We start from the raw sequence: 15,691 nt of genomic DNA on the forward strand, positions 1-15,691 counted from the left end.
ACAGTTGGTCAATGAGTAAACTCACCATGGCTCTTTGGTCAACCGCTTCTCTATCTCATTTTCCACTCAGCCAGAACCTAGCAACACAGTTAATAGACTACCTGGTCAAGACGCCCAGCCTCTGCAAGCAAGATTAATTGAAAAAGCTGTAAAAGAAAGGCAAGCCTGTAACTCTTCCCCAGTCACCCCCCCCCCCCATGGAAAAGACTCTCCTCTCCTCCTCTTCTCCTCCTCTCCTCTTCTTTCCCACCCCACAAAATCTGACATTATGCTATGACTAAATGGCCCTGACCGTAGTACAAGTGATAATTCGAACCTTGACTTAATAAAAGCTGTAAAGCTGCGATGGAAAAATGCTCTCATCCCATCTCCTGTGTTCAACATTCTCCCTGGCAGAGAGCACAGCACGTATTAGCAGAAGAAGAGCTTTAATACCTGAATTAAAAGGATTTATAGGAAAGAATTCTATGAAGCAAAGAAGATTTTACGAGTTTAAAAGGAATTTCAAGTTTAATCCTGCAAAGTGAGGAATCTACAGACGTCAGATAAATGAGTTTAAGAGAGTCAAATGTAATAATTCCATCTCAAACATCTGAGAGAGGAAGTCGGAGGAACACACTTGTAGAGAAAGACGTAACTCAACACTTCACCGTACTTGAGTAAATGTGATTAGTTACTTCCACCCCTGGGCGCCGTTCAATTCCATTTAGTTTGTAGTGATGTTTTCCATTTGACTTGTAGTGTGAGGAATTCAATTTTTCCATATTTGTGGTTTGTGAGGGCAAAGAAGGGGGGGGGGGGGGGGGGGAGGAGCGGGAGAACAATAAATAAGGGATGTAAACAGCCTGACCTGAGTTGGTACTATAAAAGAGGAGCTTAGCGGGCTCTCTTGGTATCATGTTTCAGCCGCTGATGGACTAAAGCACTACCAGTCTCTCTGCCCGGGGCCCTGGAATCCGGTGGGAGGGGGACGAGGGGGAAGGCAGTGGAGGGGAGGGGGGGCCAGGGGGGGCCACAGCACAAGGGGTCAGAAAGAGAACCTCCGGCTTCATCCCTCAAATTCCATCCGAGAGACATTCCCCCTTAGGTGCAGACAAGGAATTCATTGACACACTCCTCTGTGAAGATCACATGTGGAGTATAACGCAAAGACGTGTTTCCTCTTCCTCTCATCTCGCTCTCTATGCCTTCCTTTTTTGTGGCCCCTCCTCGCTCCCCCCCCCCTCCCCTTTTTTTCATTCAGCGAGCACGGTAAGTAAAATGGCCATGGGACCATAGAGACATCAGTGCTACCACTCGTGAAAAACAAGGGGGTGGTGGTGGTGGTGGTGAAAATATTTAACCCTTAGCTGACCGGGTGAGCCCAAAGCCGGGGCTGCTGCGCTCCGACGCCACGCCGGCCCTCAGCTCCTTTGCTCCAACAAAGATCACACGTCTCCGCACAGGAAGCTTTAAAAAAAAAAAAGGGGGACAAAAAAAAGGAAGCCTGGAGCCACACACAGTCACGCTTCATGCCGTGATCAAAACACAGATAAAGCTCAAAGAGAACAATAATATAAACACATACAAAATGCTTGCAGAGAATTATTGATCGTGTTTAAATCTGTATCTCAATGACAGAATGCAAGGGCGTACAGCGTTCAGTCCCCGGTGATGTATCGATGCTTTTGAACAAGCGAGGACAACAATCAGTGCTGCAGAGCCTTACAGGGAAACAGCTCCGTGTTCAAGCCGTGTTTAAGTCGACAATCCTAATGTGTTAGGATGTCGCACATGACTTGTTTGTGAGCCTTTTGTAAAGTGAAGTTGTTGAGCCTTGGCGTTGCTAATGAGTACAGCATGTGGCTTCTCTCATTCACATGTTTGTACACAGGTACAAAGATGAATGGAAGTTAAATCCAGCCAAAGTGTAAAAGGATATGTCCAGATTTGCCACTTTGCACTTGGTTTACACACTTAAGCTGAGCTGTGCGTCCGGAGCGTGTGGCGAAGGAGAGCGAGGCACAGCTGCAGAAACTATCGGGCCGCAAACACGCCTGTCCGGAGAGAAACACATGTTCGCCCGCACGGATCTATATATGCGGGGGATTTGCATGGTTCGATACAGAGACGGACACACACATCTGGACCACACACCGCACGCATCTTAAAGGCACGGTAAGAGGGAAAGAGACACCGGCATGTAGGATTACCTCTGGGTGAGACCAGAGACGAGTGTTGGCTAAGTATGGCTCAAGCTGTGGCTTACTATTGACAGATAAGTGTGGCTGGCACAAAGGTTTACGGCTCCAACAGTAAAGTGAGGATCATGCGCCGGCTCCTGATAGACACATGTGGTTAGCTGACAGACTTCCCATCTGACAGAGCTACCAAAGCTTACAACACACACACACACACGCACACACACATCAGGCTCCTTCCACTCGCAGCAACATAAAACTATAATGGGACGCTGACACAACTACATCATCATATCATATAACAATACTGTTTTCACACTCGCCGTCGTTAATATTTAATGTGTTTACTTAAAATCACTTCAGAGGCCGTAATGTTACCACAGGCCGTCACCGTTCAATACTCATTGCTTAAGTGTGTTTTCTTCCACAGTCATCCATCCTTTTCCCCGCACTCAGCAAAACTTCCTCAGCTTTCCCCTCTACGATTTAAATGAATGTCCTCTCTGAGTGCGTCAAAGCACAGCTAACACACGACGCCACGGCCGTATATCACCGCGTATTCAAGAGCTTCTTTCATTTGACTGCTGGGGTTTGTCACTTTCTCTCTCCTCGCTCTCTTCCCATCCATCTGTTGTGATTCCTTTTTTCCCGGCGTGTGCGTTCTTGCTCGGCGATTAAAAAACAACATTTAAAAATCTTGCCTTCGCAGGAACAGACTGCGGAGCCAGATGTTACGTTTGTTTCATTGTTGTGCGTCGGGGTGAGGATTTATCCATTTGCCCTTTACTCCAACCGACTACTGTGTGCTCCCTAAGAAGAATAAGATGGATGATTAGGAAAATAAGCCAACTGGTGTAACAAATGAGACTCGCATAGGAACAGACCTTAAATAAATATGAGCAAGTGTGTCCTCCGGAGCAAAAGGTCCTGTCTGTCACTTGACATGAAACACAGTATGAGTGTGTGTGGGATGAAACACAACAAACCCAACAGCAGTAAAGTAGAGCATCGACTGAATCACTGTATATTGTCTAACGCTGGAGTATTTCTTCTTCATCCTGAGGAGAGACTTTCACTGCATGCAGCCACAGCTCTTCCTCTTTAACCCCCTATGGGCCTCTGCTTGGTAAATAAGTAACACCTGCATATTTGTGCAGCTTTAACACTCATTACTGTGTTGTTTCAGAAACACAAAATACAGGTTATGGAAATACAGTATAGGATCTGTACATGCTGGAGAGGTCAAACACAACCCGGGAGCTGTGGTGGGAAAGCCTGCATGTGTTGGTTTGCGATGCTAGGTACTGTATAGTGCAGCTGTTTCACAACTCACCTCTCTGGACCTCAGATATGTTTACAGTAACGCGTCAACATCTGCTCTGCCTCTCACAGAACGCTTTGATAAACCAAACGCAGGCTGGTAGCTTTGGATTTAAACACTGTGTGAGTTCAGAGACGAAGAATTGGGAGTAATCAATGCCCAGATTGGTTATTATTATAGTTTTTTCTGAGTTGTTGACATTTTGAAGCTGCACCTCCACACTTATAGGAGCTGAACAGAGTCTATTGGTGAAGTCATTACAAGTTACATGATGACCACATTTACTGTAGGTCCACAGCTGGTTAGATGTTCTCACTGTCAACCTTTAATGTATCTCTGTGTTACTGACATGCAAGAGCAACACAGAGACACAACCCAAGCCTTTGCTATGCACGATTGTCAATACTCTGAGAGAAAACACACAATCTATTTGCATCAGACCAAAGAGTTTAACTTTTCAATCTGCCTTCACTCTTCTCGCTGCTTTAGGTTCACTTTGATCCACTCTGCTTAAAATGCCATAAACATTGTCTTTATCTGAGCAGCATCTAATCTCTGGGATGGAGAAGGACTTGAAATAGTGACGGGAGGATTGCAATTATGGCCCACGCACGCACACACACACACACACACACGCAGAGCAAATCTTTCTGAGGTTTTAGTTCCCAGTCCCCTCTCACTGGAGATGTTATGAACCGCTGTGTGCTGCCCTCTATGATTCCATTGGGGGCCTTTGTGGGTTCGGTGTGTGGTATTCTTTGCAAATACGCAATACTCTCTCCTGCCTTTGAATTAAGGGGCCTCACATAGAGAGAGAAACTGTCTATCACAGCCAACAAAGGGAGGACAGAACATCTGAAAGGGAGGAGAGGGACAGTCTTGACATTTAATCTGTACAAATACTCTCCCCAGCAGGCAATAACCACAGTCCTTTATCCCTTCTCAGAGCAATAACCACTGTCATCTCCCCACCAGCCACAGAATGGAGAGCTGCGAGAGCCGACCACTCTCCGGTCCATCCGGAGACCACCGCTGTTACCACGGCACTCTGTTTGCTCTTGGCATTTAAAAGCAAATCATCCAAAGTTAACTTGGAAGAATTTGTTGAAATGTCACACGTTGATCTCTTTAAAGAGGTGAAGACGACAGGGAGCTCAACGCCTGAAGGCCAAAACCCTGAGCAGATATCATTACAGCATCTCAAACACAGCTCTGGTACAGTCAGAACCTTTCAACTGAGTCTGACTTACTGAGCTCATCGTCTGATTCCTGCTGATAGTTTTGATTCTGTTACTCTGCTTTTACTGAGACACCTGATTAGAACAGTCACATGAAGGGAAAACACTTCTGACTACACACACAACCACAGCTTTCCTGGCTCAATTCTGCAACTCTTGATAAGGACAAATCTTATTTTTGTAGCTAAAGTAAAAGTTTTGCTCTCTCTACTCCACAGTTTCTCATCAAGGATGCATTTTACTTTTCATGCATCAAACTCAACAGACTGTTCATTGCATCGCGTGTGTACAGAGTGATAATAGAGAGTGAGTGTGTGAGCGGAGGAGCGGAGTGGAGTGAAGCGCTGCAGGAAGAGGAACCTGCTCTCTACACTCCTCAGAATAAAACTTTCACCACAGTAACGCGGATTTCTGCGTCTGAGTCTCTGAACTCGGACCCGCATGAACATGAACGTGACAAGCTGCTCAGGCTCAGCTCCGCTCTGAGAAGTCACCGATTACCGGTGATAGGATAGTAACGGGCACCGGAGAGGAGCCAAGTTCAGGGTTTAGTGGTCAGGAGCAGCATGCAGCAGGAGGAGCAGCAGCAGCTCCGGAGAGCGGCACGTCCGCGCCATGTGTCCGCTTCCAGAGCGCTCAGAGCCCGCGGCAGCAGCGGCAGCAGCACCGGCGCTCTGCTCTCTGCTCCGGTGTGAAGGTGACGCCACTTACCGATTAAAGCATTGAGGAGTATTCCCAAAAAGCACGGGACAAGGCGCTGCCTCGTGGTTGCCATTTAAAGACTCAGTAAATATCCCAGAGTACTTGCAGAAAACAACGTAAGGTGAATAGAAAAAAGGTGAATACGCGGAGAAATATCCAGTTTGAGTCTCTACATGTTCCGAACCTACAGAGCTGCACTTTGGAGGCTCGCTGGGCTCGAACACGCTTTCGCCATTTTCAACATCTATCAACAATCTATCAGCATCCCGCTCCCTCTCTCCTCCTACTGCTGTATCCCAACGACTACTCTCTCACTCTCTCTCACTCTCACTCTCTCTCTCTCTCTCTCTCTCTCTCTCTCTCTCTCTCTCTCTCTCTCTCTCTCTCTCTCTCTGGTTTCGGAACAAAAGAGACCCAATGCCTCTCTCCCAAGACACGAGCAAATACTACCAATAATAACAATAATATTGCAGAATAAACAGATTACACAGCGTTATATTATGTTTTTCCTGGACGTGTAGATTTTGCCTTTAAGGACAATTTCACTTCAAAAGCACAAATAAAAGATAAGAAAATGGGCAAATGTAAAGCAACCATAACAACATCTATACAGTCCATACTGAACACACACACACACACACACACACACACACAGAGAAAGAGAGATGTAATTCAAAATCCAAAGGGTTGATGAAATTAAACACATATGAAATTGTGTATGATAACATAATAACAATAACGACAGCAATCGAACGCGCCATGCAGTGGATGCGTTTATTTAAAGCTAATTGTTCACCTTTAAATGAACCTGACATGACAAACAAACAAGGGAGACCTCTGGTAGCTTCCTCAATTATAACAAAGAAAGTCGATCGCTTTAGCTCGACACCACTGCCACCTCGTGGACGTTGTATGTACAGCTGATGTGAACTGTCAAAACAAACAAGCTTTGTTCTTAGAATGAACATTTCCCCCTATGAGATCGACCAACCAAGCAAAGTCAAACGGACAACTGTTGTTAATTTAGCGAAACTCATCTTATCTAGAAGTTAGAACATCTAATATCAAACGGGAAAAATGCTATAACAAAAATATCAAAAATAATAGAGATGATTAGAGTCTTAATCATGAGGAAATTAAGCAGCGGCTGTCGTGCCTTTGCTCTCATACTGTGTAAGCCAGCGTCATATTCTGAAATGTCATGCTCATTATCTCTCTAATGTGTGCTGCACGTTAACGCCTGAACCTTCGTATGGACCCCACATAAATCAGAGCTCATCAGTCAGGAGTGGCACGAAACACTGTATGTCCACTAGCTCTGTGTCATATCTGATGTTCATGAACAGGGCCGACAAATTAGGATAACAATACAGCTGGAATGTTTTTAAAAATGTGAGTGATGATACCAAAGTTTGACATTTATGCTCCTGGCTTCTGTGGGATCATTAACACGGCTTCAGTAACAACAACAGTGATTTTGGCAGAATACAATGGACACCAATTAAGGTCATTGTTTGCGGTGGTGCGTTTGATGTGCGGAGTGGGCCGTGTCATAGCACAGAGGTCAGCCATCCCATTAGCCTCAAGTAATAGATACAATGCGGTTTGTAAGCTTCCAAGCAGCTCAGCCAGCTGTGCAATTACTGTGGTGCAACAGTGAGGAGCGGATGTTAATGTTTAAAAGGATCTTTAGTGAGGTTACACACAGTAAATACAAGCATGTAGTTCTGTTTTTCAGGGAATTAGTCTTCCTAATATTTAGTTGTTGTTGCTTTATAGTGGATTGTTTTGTGTAAAGTGACTCCTGCAGGATGTGACAGCAGTGATGTTTCTCTTTAAACCATGTTCATCTGTTACAAACATACATGTGTTGCATTTTTAATCCAAATATTTGATGGGTCCACAGTTTTAGCTCTCCTTTACCAGAGAGGACTGATTGTACAAAAAAGGTTCAGTGCCTTGCCACAGGGTCAGGGCGTTGATGACTGTGTCTTAACTTTACTGGGGCCCTGCTGCTGTATGATAAGATCCTGTAACAGGGAAGGAGCCTGATCATGTAGGGGAGGAGCCTGATTGTGTACTGTGGGCATTTGAAGATAAGCTGTAGATCTTTAGAGTACTACTGAACGTTCAGTTCTTCTGAGATGGGACAATGAGGTCATCTCACTGTGTTTTGTGTTGTCTGTGTGTAAAGTGGTATGATTGGTTTAGTAATGAATTGCGATGCAGTATGAGAGGTGTGAGAAAATAATTGTTCAAGCTGCAAACTGAGCTGGATTAAATGATGGTTACTTTCAAATGGACCAGAAGCAGTAGAGATTGCATTGTCACTTGTTATTAAAATCTGTGGGCTGTTGAGGAACAGCAACATTAAAATTCAAGCAAAGTGAAAGAGCAATATTCAGTTCCAGGCATTTGATATTGTTGTACTTCTGTAAATCTCTATTTCTTTCTCAATCACAGCTCCTCCTGAAGTGTGTGTGTGTGTGTGTGTGTATTTGACCGTCCTGCTCCGGCTTCTTACTCACCAGCTTACTCACCAACTTCCTTTTGGACAGACAGACAGACAGACAGACAGACAGACAGATAGATAGATAGATAGATAGATAGATAGATAGATAGATAGATAGATATATAGATAGATAGATAGATAGATAGATAGATATATAGATAGATAGATAGATAGATAGATAGATAGATAGATAGATAGATAGATAGATAGATAGATAGATAGATAGATTGGTTAAACGGTTAGGTTGTTTGGTTTTCTGGTTCACTGTACACACCCAGTCACATCTGTAGAGGGCGCTATTGGGTCATGTTCTAACAGTACAGAACACAACATGCAGGACAATGCATCCTGCCATAAAGTGAGTGAGAGAGGATAGATCATCTAAACAGCATATTTGGACGACATCTTCTTCTGTCTGTTTTAAACACCTCCTCTGCGTGAACCTTTGTGTTGTGTAGTCTTGTTTGTGTGTCTGTGTAAACGTAATAGATTAAATACAAACCATGCACCAGCCCCTGAAATAAAGTCAAATGTAAACATCTGCCTGCCTCACCACGAAAACTTTGGAATATTAACAAAATAACTCAGATTCAGACGGTTAAAATATTATTTTTGTTATATTACAGGAAGAAACCCGCATGAGGGAAAGAGGGAGAGGTGTGAGCAGAGATGAAGCCCCGGAGCGGACAGTAGGTGTCGCTGTTTATCATCAGGTGACGCTAATGTGACAGAATAACAGCGAAATGTTCACCGAGCCGCTCCACTTACGTGTGTTATGCAGGTGCCAATGTATAATACAGTTAATTATGTGAAATCTGCAAAATGGCCATGCAACAAACAGAGCATACAAACACAGAGACAGACACAGAGAGACACACACGCGCACACGCCGTTTTTGGGCCGACATATAAAGCAGCCACTCCCCTTTAATTGTGCCCAGCGTTCTCGGGTAAACGCGAGGAGCTCTGCTGGGATCAGGCATATACACTCACACTCACACATTTATACACTTCACTTCACACACACACAGCTCGGTTTATTTAATCATTGCACATGCAGACATGAAGCATCATCCACCGTCTCAGAATCACACTCATTGATGTGATTGATGCGTTCACGGCGGCGGAGCCTTTCCCGATCACTCACCGTCTCCTCCTCATCCTCGCTGCTCCAAAGGTGAAGAAGACTCGGCCGCTATGAAACGAATAACGGGGAAGACGAAGGATGAAACTTTGATCGAGCTGAAGAGCGCGACGGATTCGCAGACCGGAGGTAAGGAATGATTTGGTGCACCGACCAAATGTCTTCTTATCCTTTTATGTAACCTAACGAAAGAGAATATGCTTAAAATACACACAAAAAAAGCGTAACATTAGAGCCTCTTAAAGAAAAACTACAGCGTGAGAATGAGGGAATAAAACGTCTCATACAAACCTGAAAAGTCTAAGTTTAACAGACACGGCGCATTACTTCCTTTTACATGTATTATTATTGACATTGCCACTTTGAAACTGTAGTGGAAAGCTGTTAACTATCGCAGTTTACACCCACAGCCTGTAAATAGTCCTGTTGTGAAAGTTTTCTCAGTTTGTTTATTTGATGTGGCACTGGGGCTGGGCTTGATGACATCACCAGGCACTAACCGTGAGAGTTTAAGGACAGACTAGGTGATCTGTGTTTGTTTGAGTGTCCTGTGTCACATGTCAGGGCTGTCAAATCCCCTGTGAAGCAGCAGGATCAACCTAAATGCTGCTGAACTACACTCAGTTTGTTGTTTCTAACTTTACAGCAAGTCAGCGTGGCGGCTATCCAGTGACTGTCTGGCATTTTTGCTCATATGCTGGATTCCTTGTAGGTGACTCTGAGATCGGGGCTGCAGATTATCATGCTTTTAGATGAGTCTCATGCGTTTCAGATGGTAGATTCGACTCATTATGGTCCTTAATTAAATCCCAAATAAACTCCAGACACTGCAGCCATTAGGGCTTTAGTGGTCAGTCGTTGCTTGGTGCCTTCATGGTCTCCACTTGGTGTTAAAATGCATTTGGGGTAACTTCTTCTGACCTGGCTAATGTACATGGACTCTTTAAAACCAAACCGCTGTCATTGAGTGGTGTCGTGCTGTGCGGTCACTAGATGACTTCATGCTTTACAGTCTGGACTGTTTGTCCAACAGAGCAGATACCATTATGAGAGAAGGGATTTAAGTTATTTTTCTTTATTTAAATTATCTTTGACTGTCTCTGATGACTTCACAAAATGACTTAAGACCAGTAAAAGCTCACAAAATGCAACACATTGTGACTTGAAGATGTTATACACGAAGCAGCAAAGCAAGAATTTCATGTCATCTTCCATTTATATGATTTAAGACTTTGAAATGTTTATAATTAAAAACAGAAGGTTTTTTCCGGCTCTCTAATACACAAGATTACAAAGATGTATTACATCGTTGAGTCCAAATGAGCTTCAACTTTCTGCTGATCACAACACATTACACTGTGAGACTTCACACTGCATGAAATCAGGAATGGATTTTTCACTCTATTGTAAAAAAGAATCCATATCCTTGTCTCTGTAGTGTCTAGTTGTCAGTTGTGTTCTTTGTGACTGAATCCATGTCTCTGTCTCATTGTACAGTAGTATGTTGTAACTTTACTCCTGGTTGAGGTGGATGTGTTGTGGTAAACAGTTTCATCAGAGAATTGAACCAGGGGAAGGCAGACACATGTGGGATCAGATGACAGGAGACATCCCAACACAAGCCATGAGGGTACGGAATCCATGATAATACAACCAATAAGAACTAGAGCTGCTCACCCAGAATAAACCCAGCTTGTCCAGGACTGTTTTACAAATCTGACTTACTTACGACTATGGGACGTCTATGGGACCAATCCCCCGTCCTCATACAAACATGAGTGTGTGTTTGAGGTTCTGAGAGCACAGAAGAGTCTTGTTGGTGTCTTTCATTGTCTGATCTTTTGGATGAAGATATAGAACATCCACTTTGAAATCAAATTGTTTGCATTCACGTTGACTGAACCTAACTAAAGGCTTTATTGTTGTTAATCTCTGTCTTTAATGTAGTTCTCTTTATGTAGTTCTGTAGTGGAGTGTGTGTGTGTATAGTTTGGAGCTTTACTGCTGGTTGATATACTGGCTGCCTCTGCGGTGGCTTTGTTCAGGCTCTTATCAGCACAAACCTTCGGCCACATGTCCGAAGAGGAAGGCAGAGAAAGAGGCTCTTTCCTCACCTCGCTGCCGTTTGTGTGTTTGGTCTGTGTTACCTTGTGAACAGCTGCTGACTGTTTGACTTTCACACTTTGTCCTGACAGGGGTTCATGCAGGATTGTCTGCACGGTACAGTGTTTTCAATAACAGTGAGGACTTGTTATTGTCTCTGTTACTTTGGAGATGTTTTCCTCTTGTGTCCTATCACAGTTTATAGTAATTCCAAGTTCTTAAAGTAAAACTGTTTCCTTTTAAGTTGATCTGAGTCGGCCATCAGCAGCCTGATCGATGAAGTCATCTTCCAGTCAGGGGTGAGGTTGAGCCAAGGTGTTGCTATGGAAACTGGGCCAGTAATGGCATTACTCCTGATAGTAAATTAGACATGGCAAGGACATAAAGTCTCTCTGGAGTTAAGAGAAACGCAATATCAGAACATCCTTTAGATAGAAAAACGTTCAGGTCGGAGTCGGTCCATGGTTTGTACAGAAGCATGGAATGTACTGTACTGTAATGCTTAGATGTTGTAGAAGAAACATCCACTAAAACCATAATATTGTAAGTTATGCATGTGAGCTGTTTATGGAAACATCTCAGCTTACCACGCTTGTAAGAAATAGATTTGTCGTTATCCCGTGTAAGAGGATCGTTCACAAGACAATGATGTGATGTCTGCAGGGAGGACAGGGACGATCGTTCAACCAGGCTGCCTGCTACATATACAAACACTATAAACTAGGTCAAAGATTACAGAACAAGAAGAGTGCAAACCAGCATTCCCCAGAAATGACACTTTCTCACAAATATGCCAAATTCTCAACCGACTATCAGAGATTCCAAACGTGGTATTTTCTGTGTGTTTCATGAAGATAACACACAGTTCTATCAGCCCAGTGCATGACCTCATGTTTTACGGTTCGGGTGTATTTTTATACTCCTCAAGCTTTCCGTTGATTGTCAAGTAAGCCTCATGTTTGAAAAACTATATCCTGGTGATAAGAAAGTCCACTTGTTGTTTTCCATTCCAGCACAAAGACATTGAAAACATAGAACCAGTGCTCACAAGGTCAACTCACTATGTATCGCTAACCAGGGTACAAGAACTGTATAGATATGCTTAGACTGGCTTAGATTGACTTTCATATTTCACTGTAGTGTACTTAAGCTGTAGCAGATGGTTTAGATGTAGAACATAATTCAATGAGTATATAAGAGGAAGTATGGGTAGAGAGATATACAGAGATGATGTCATAAGAGTCCACAGGTCTGAGCCCATTACGTGTTGTATGGTAGTCTGTTGTTCAGCTTAAACCCAAGATGTTAGGACAGTAATTATCTTGCTTTGTTTATATGAAACGTCCTATTTCACCTTCATCTGGTGGATCACATGACTGTTAGACTCTGTTAACACACATTAGCACTAACATGGGATCTGTGTCCAGTTACCTTCATAGGTAATATGTCTTAGTAACCGCTAATAAAACTTAACTTTTCACACATTAAGTATGAAACACACTGGTTACACACACTTGAATGCGGCCTTGGCGTGTGGCCGGCTGGGCATCACTCACACCATGTGCCAGGGGTTCATTTCCTTCTCTAAACACACACGGCCACAGTGGTTCTGGTTTCTGCTCTCACTTACTCCTCTGCATCGGAATGGTGCAATGGATCTGAAATATTGATATTCTGAGTCGTGTTGTCCATGTGATATACAAACACAAAATGTGAACGTAGCTTCATTCATCTAAATGCAGTCGTGTCGTTTGCCATCAGTATCTCTCTCCCTGAAGAATGCTGTAGGGAAATTGGTGACAAATATCAGCTGTCAAGAGATAAAGCTGTGTTAGTCCCAAGCTGCAAGCCGTTACACCACATTTGTTAAACATTGAGGCATAAGAAGTACTTGAGTAAAGTAAAGATGTGTTTCTGTCTGAAAGGCACTAATAATAATAAAGCTGTGCTGCAGTGTTAGATCAGAACTTCCACCTTGTTGAACCTCTTGAATGGCGGCTCAAGAGCTGTAGGTGCTGTAGGTGCTCTCCTAAGTGGTGTAAAGAGGCACAAACCCACACAGTAAGTTTGAGTCATAGCCAAACTCAATACATCAAATCAGCACCAACACAAGCTGCGTTATCATACAGTTTGATTTGATGGCGTTGGATCAACACAGCTGCTTTAGGTCGTCTACTACAATAGATACCCTGCTCTGTCCTACAGAGCTGCTAACTTCATTTTCCTTCCATTGGTTCATCCAAGAAGGCACCAAGCAGAGTTACCTGCTGTAAAATATTGAGTGGTGTGTGTGGTACCTGATACTTAACTCTGTAAGTCTAACTGTATCTGTGTCTGATTCTGTCTGTCTGTCTGTCCTTTAAAGACGGTCTAGCAGTGCTGACAGCATTCAGGATTAACCTGCATTCAGGTACGGGCAGATCAAAGGCTTTATGTGCCGCCTGTCTGTCCGTCAGTCATCTCACATCACTTCTCTCCTCTGTGTTCTGCACTCTGTCTGCTTCTGCTCTGCATGGCTTTTAATTGTACACCTTTTCCGCTCGGCGTGCTTATCGGAGCCAGATGTTTGTTTGCCTGTCAGCTCAGCCGGCCTCAGCCTCTCTCCTCGTGCACAGCTCGGCACCCTGGAGTTTATTTTTGACCCCACTTTTATTCTATTATGTGTACATGGCTGGAGTGTCTGCACTGAGGCATGAACACACAGGCAGACACCAGCATATGGTTGATCAAACATACAAGGATTTTGACTCATTTCAAACATCATACATAAATGATGAATAGATGTATGTGTCATGTGTCATGTATTGTGTGTGTGTAGGTGTGTGAGGCTGGGATATACTTTCACATCCTCTTGTCAGCCTAATTATAGAATTCTGACTAAAATTGACAAATCTCAGCTCTGTGACACACTGACCCCCTCCTCCTCCTGCCTCAGAGCTCTCACCCTCATCTGTTGCTCTAAACCTAACTACCTTAACCCTTCCTCAGACCGCAGTGGGCATGTCAGTTTCTGAGCGTTGCCATGGAAGCCAGTCTGCTCTGGTGTGTTCAGTGGTTTAATGTGGAATGAGATTTGGAACTGAGATCTTATTAACTCATGCAAGTGGATACTGTGGAGTGAAGCACATCTTCTGTCTTTCAGGGCAATACGTGATGCTTTGGTTTTGAAATTTGGGCACTGAGAGGCACTCACCATTACAGGAAATGGATCCAGCCCATTGTACTATAAAAGTTTGGCTTTTCCAGTTGTTTTGCATCATAAGATCATCCAGGATGTGTGATGTTTTTCTCCCTGCATGATCAGGACGCAGCACAGGGAGTGGATACATTCCCACAGCTTGCTCTGCTAACCTGGTTTCCCTCAACTCTGTCCAGGGTGCATGAGGTCCAGTGCCTCCTGGGGTTGATGGTTAGATTCCCCAAAAATGCACTGTGAGCATAATCGTAGTAACAGAATAGTAGTGTGCTGTTTGTATGGGCAGCACTGCTTTACTCACATTATAGTTAGATTAGGAGAGAGCATGTAAACGAAGCCGCTGATGTTTTTCTCTCTTATTCAATTCTATTCTTATTTTGTCTGACATGTTATTAGTGAAGAGGCGACGGTGGAGATTATTACTAATTCCAAGACTGCTGTTGTTAGATAATGTTCATCCGTAGATTGTGTAGCCTATTAACACACACACACACACACACACTCCTGCTCTGCAGAACTCTCAATGATTGCAAATGTTGTGCCCAGTGCGTGCTTTGCATATGAATGTGTGTAGATTGAGGGCATGTAGGAAAGTTAGGAGGCCTCACAGAAGCAATACCATTATTAAACAAATACCCATCGGCGCCCCCATCAGCAGTGCCATTACTCTGCCTACTCCATTTGGTTTGTGGGCAAACCCCTGAAGACATTTGGTAATTTCCTTGTTTAATGATGCATTTGTGCTTTCTCCCCTCATGGTGGATTAGAAGATGTTGTTGTTGTGAGGGTATAGCAGGTGCTGTAAGCCAGTCAGATAACCTCATAATAACACAAATACACTCACAGGTGATCTTATTATAAATGACCAGTGACACTGCATGGCCCCGATATATAAGAGGAGCATCCCGGTCTCAGCCTGACCACCAGCTACTCTGCACCGGTGTAATGGAGTAAGTGCGTCTGAGGCGATGCTGGAGGGGACGCCATGCACTATCCAGACATCTCCCTCAGGCTAATCGGAGGACTGGGGCTCAGCCAGGAGACGAGGAGTAGATTTCTATCCATCAGAGAGCAGTGGCAGCCGCTAACCAGAGGGGACGCTGGAGCTTTGTGACACACGGGCCTGGTTCAGACTTTGCATTAAATCTCAGCGTACAGATCCGTTATCTGGATAATGAGGCTCGATGTCGGCCTTGCGTTAACATGAGCTACTCGCCTTTCATCAGCATGCATCCTTTATGTACGGATGCATGCTTGGTGAGCCTTCTTTTACACTGTGAGAGCCGATCCTTCCTC

At 44.0% G+C, this 15,691-nt stretch overlaps 2 protein-coding genes across 2 annotated transcripts in view; one reads left to right on the forward strand and one right to left on the reverse strand.

Moving 5' to 3' along the window:
• The window catches only part of igdcc3 (immunoglobulin superfamily, DCC subclass, member 3), a 54,741-nt gene extending 49,227 nt beyond the window's left edge, over positions 1–5,514 (reverse strand). The window contains exon 1 of the mRNA XM_076156218.1: positions 5,451–5,514. Coding sequence (XP_076012333.1) covers positions 5,451–5,514 — 64 coding nt within the window. The remainder of the gene's footprint in view (positions 1–5,450) is intronic.
• Positions 5,515–8,904: 3,390 nt separating this feature from the next.
• LOC143004641 (anoctamin-5-like) overlaps positions 8,905–15,691 on the forward strand; it is a 19,733-nt gene continuing 12,946 nt past the window's right edge. Inside the window, exon 1 of the mRNA XM_076155705.1 lies at positions 8,905–9,225. Coding sequence (XP_076011820.1) covers positions 9,150–9,225 — 76 coding nt within the window. The 5' untranslated portion in view covers positions 8,905–9,149. The remainder of the gene's footprint in view (positions 9,226–15,691) is intronic.

Source organism: Genypterus blacodes, unplaced genomic scaffold, assembly GCF_046128005.1.
Source record: "Genypterus blacodes isolate CSIRO-AG114 ecotype Tasmania unplaced genomic scaffold, CSIRO-AGI_Gbla_v1 ptg000067l_1, whole genome shotgun sequence".
Taxonomy (NCBI): domain Eukaryota; kingdom Metazoa; phylum Chordata; class Actinopteri; order Ophidiiformes; family Ophidiidae; genus Genypterus; species Genypterus blacodes.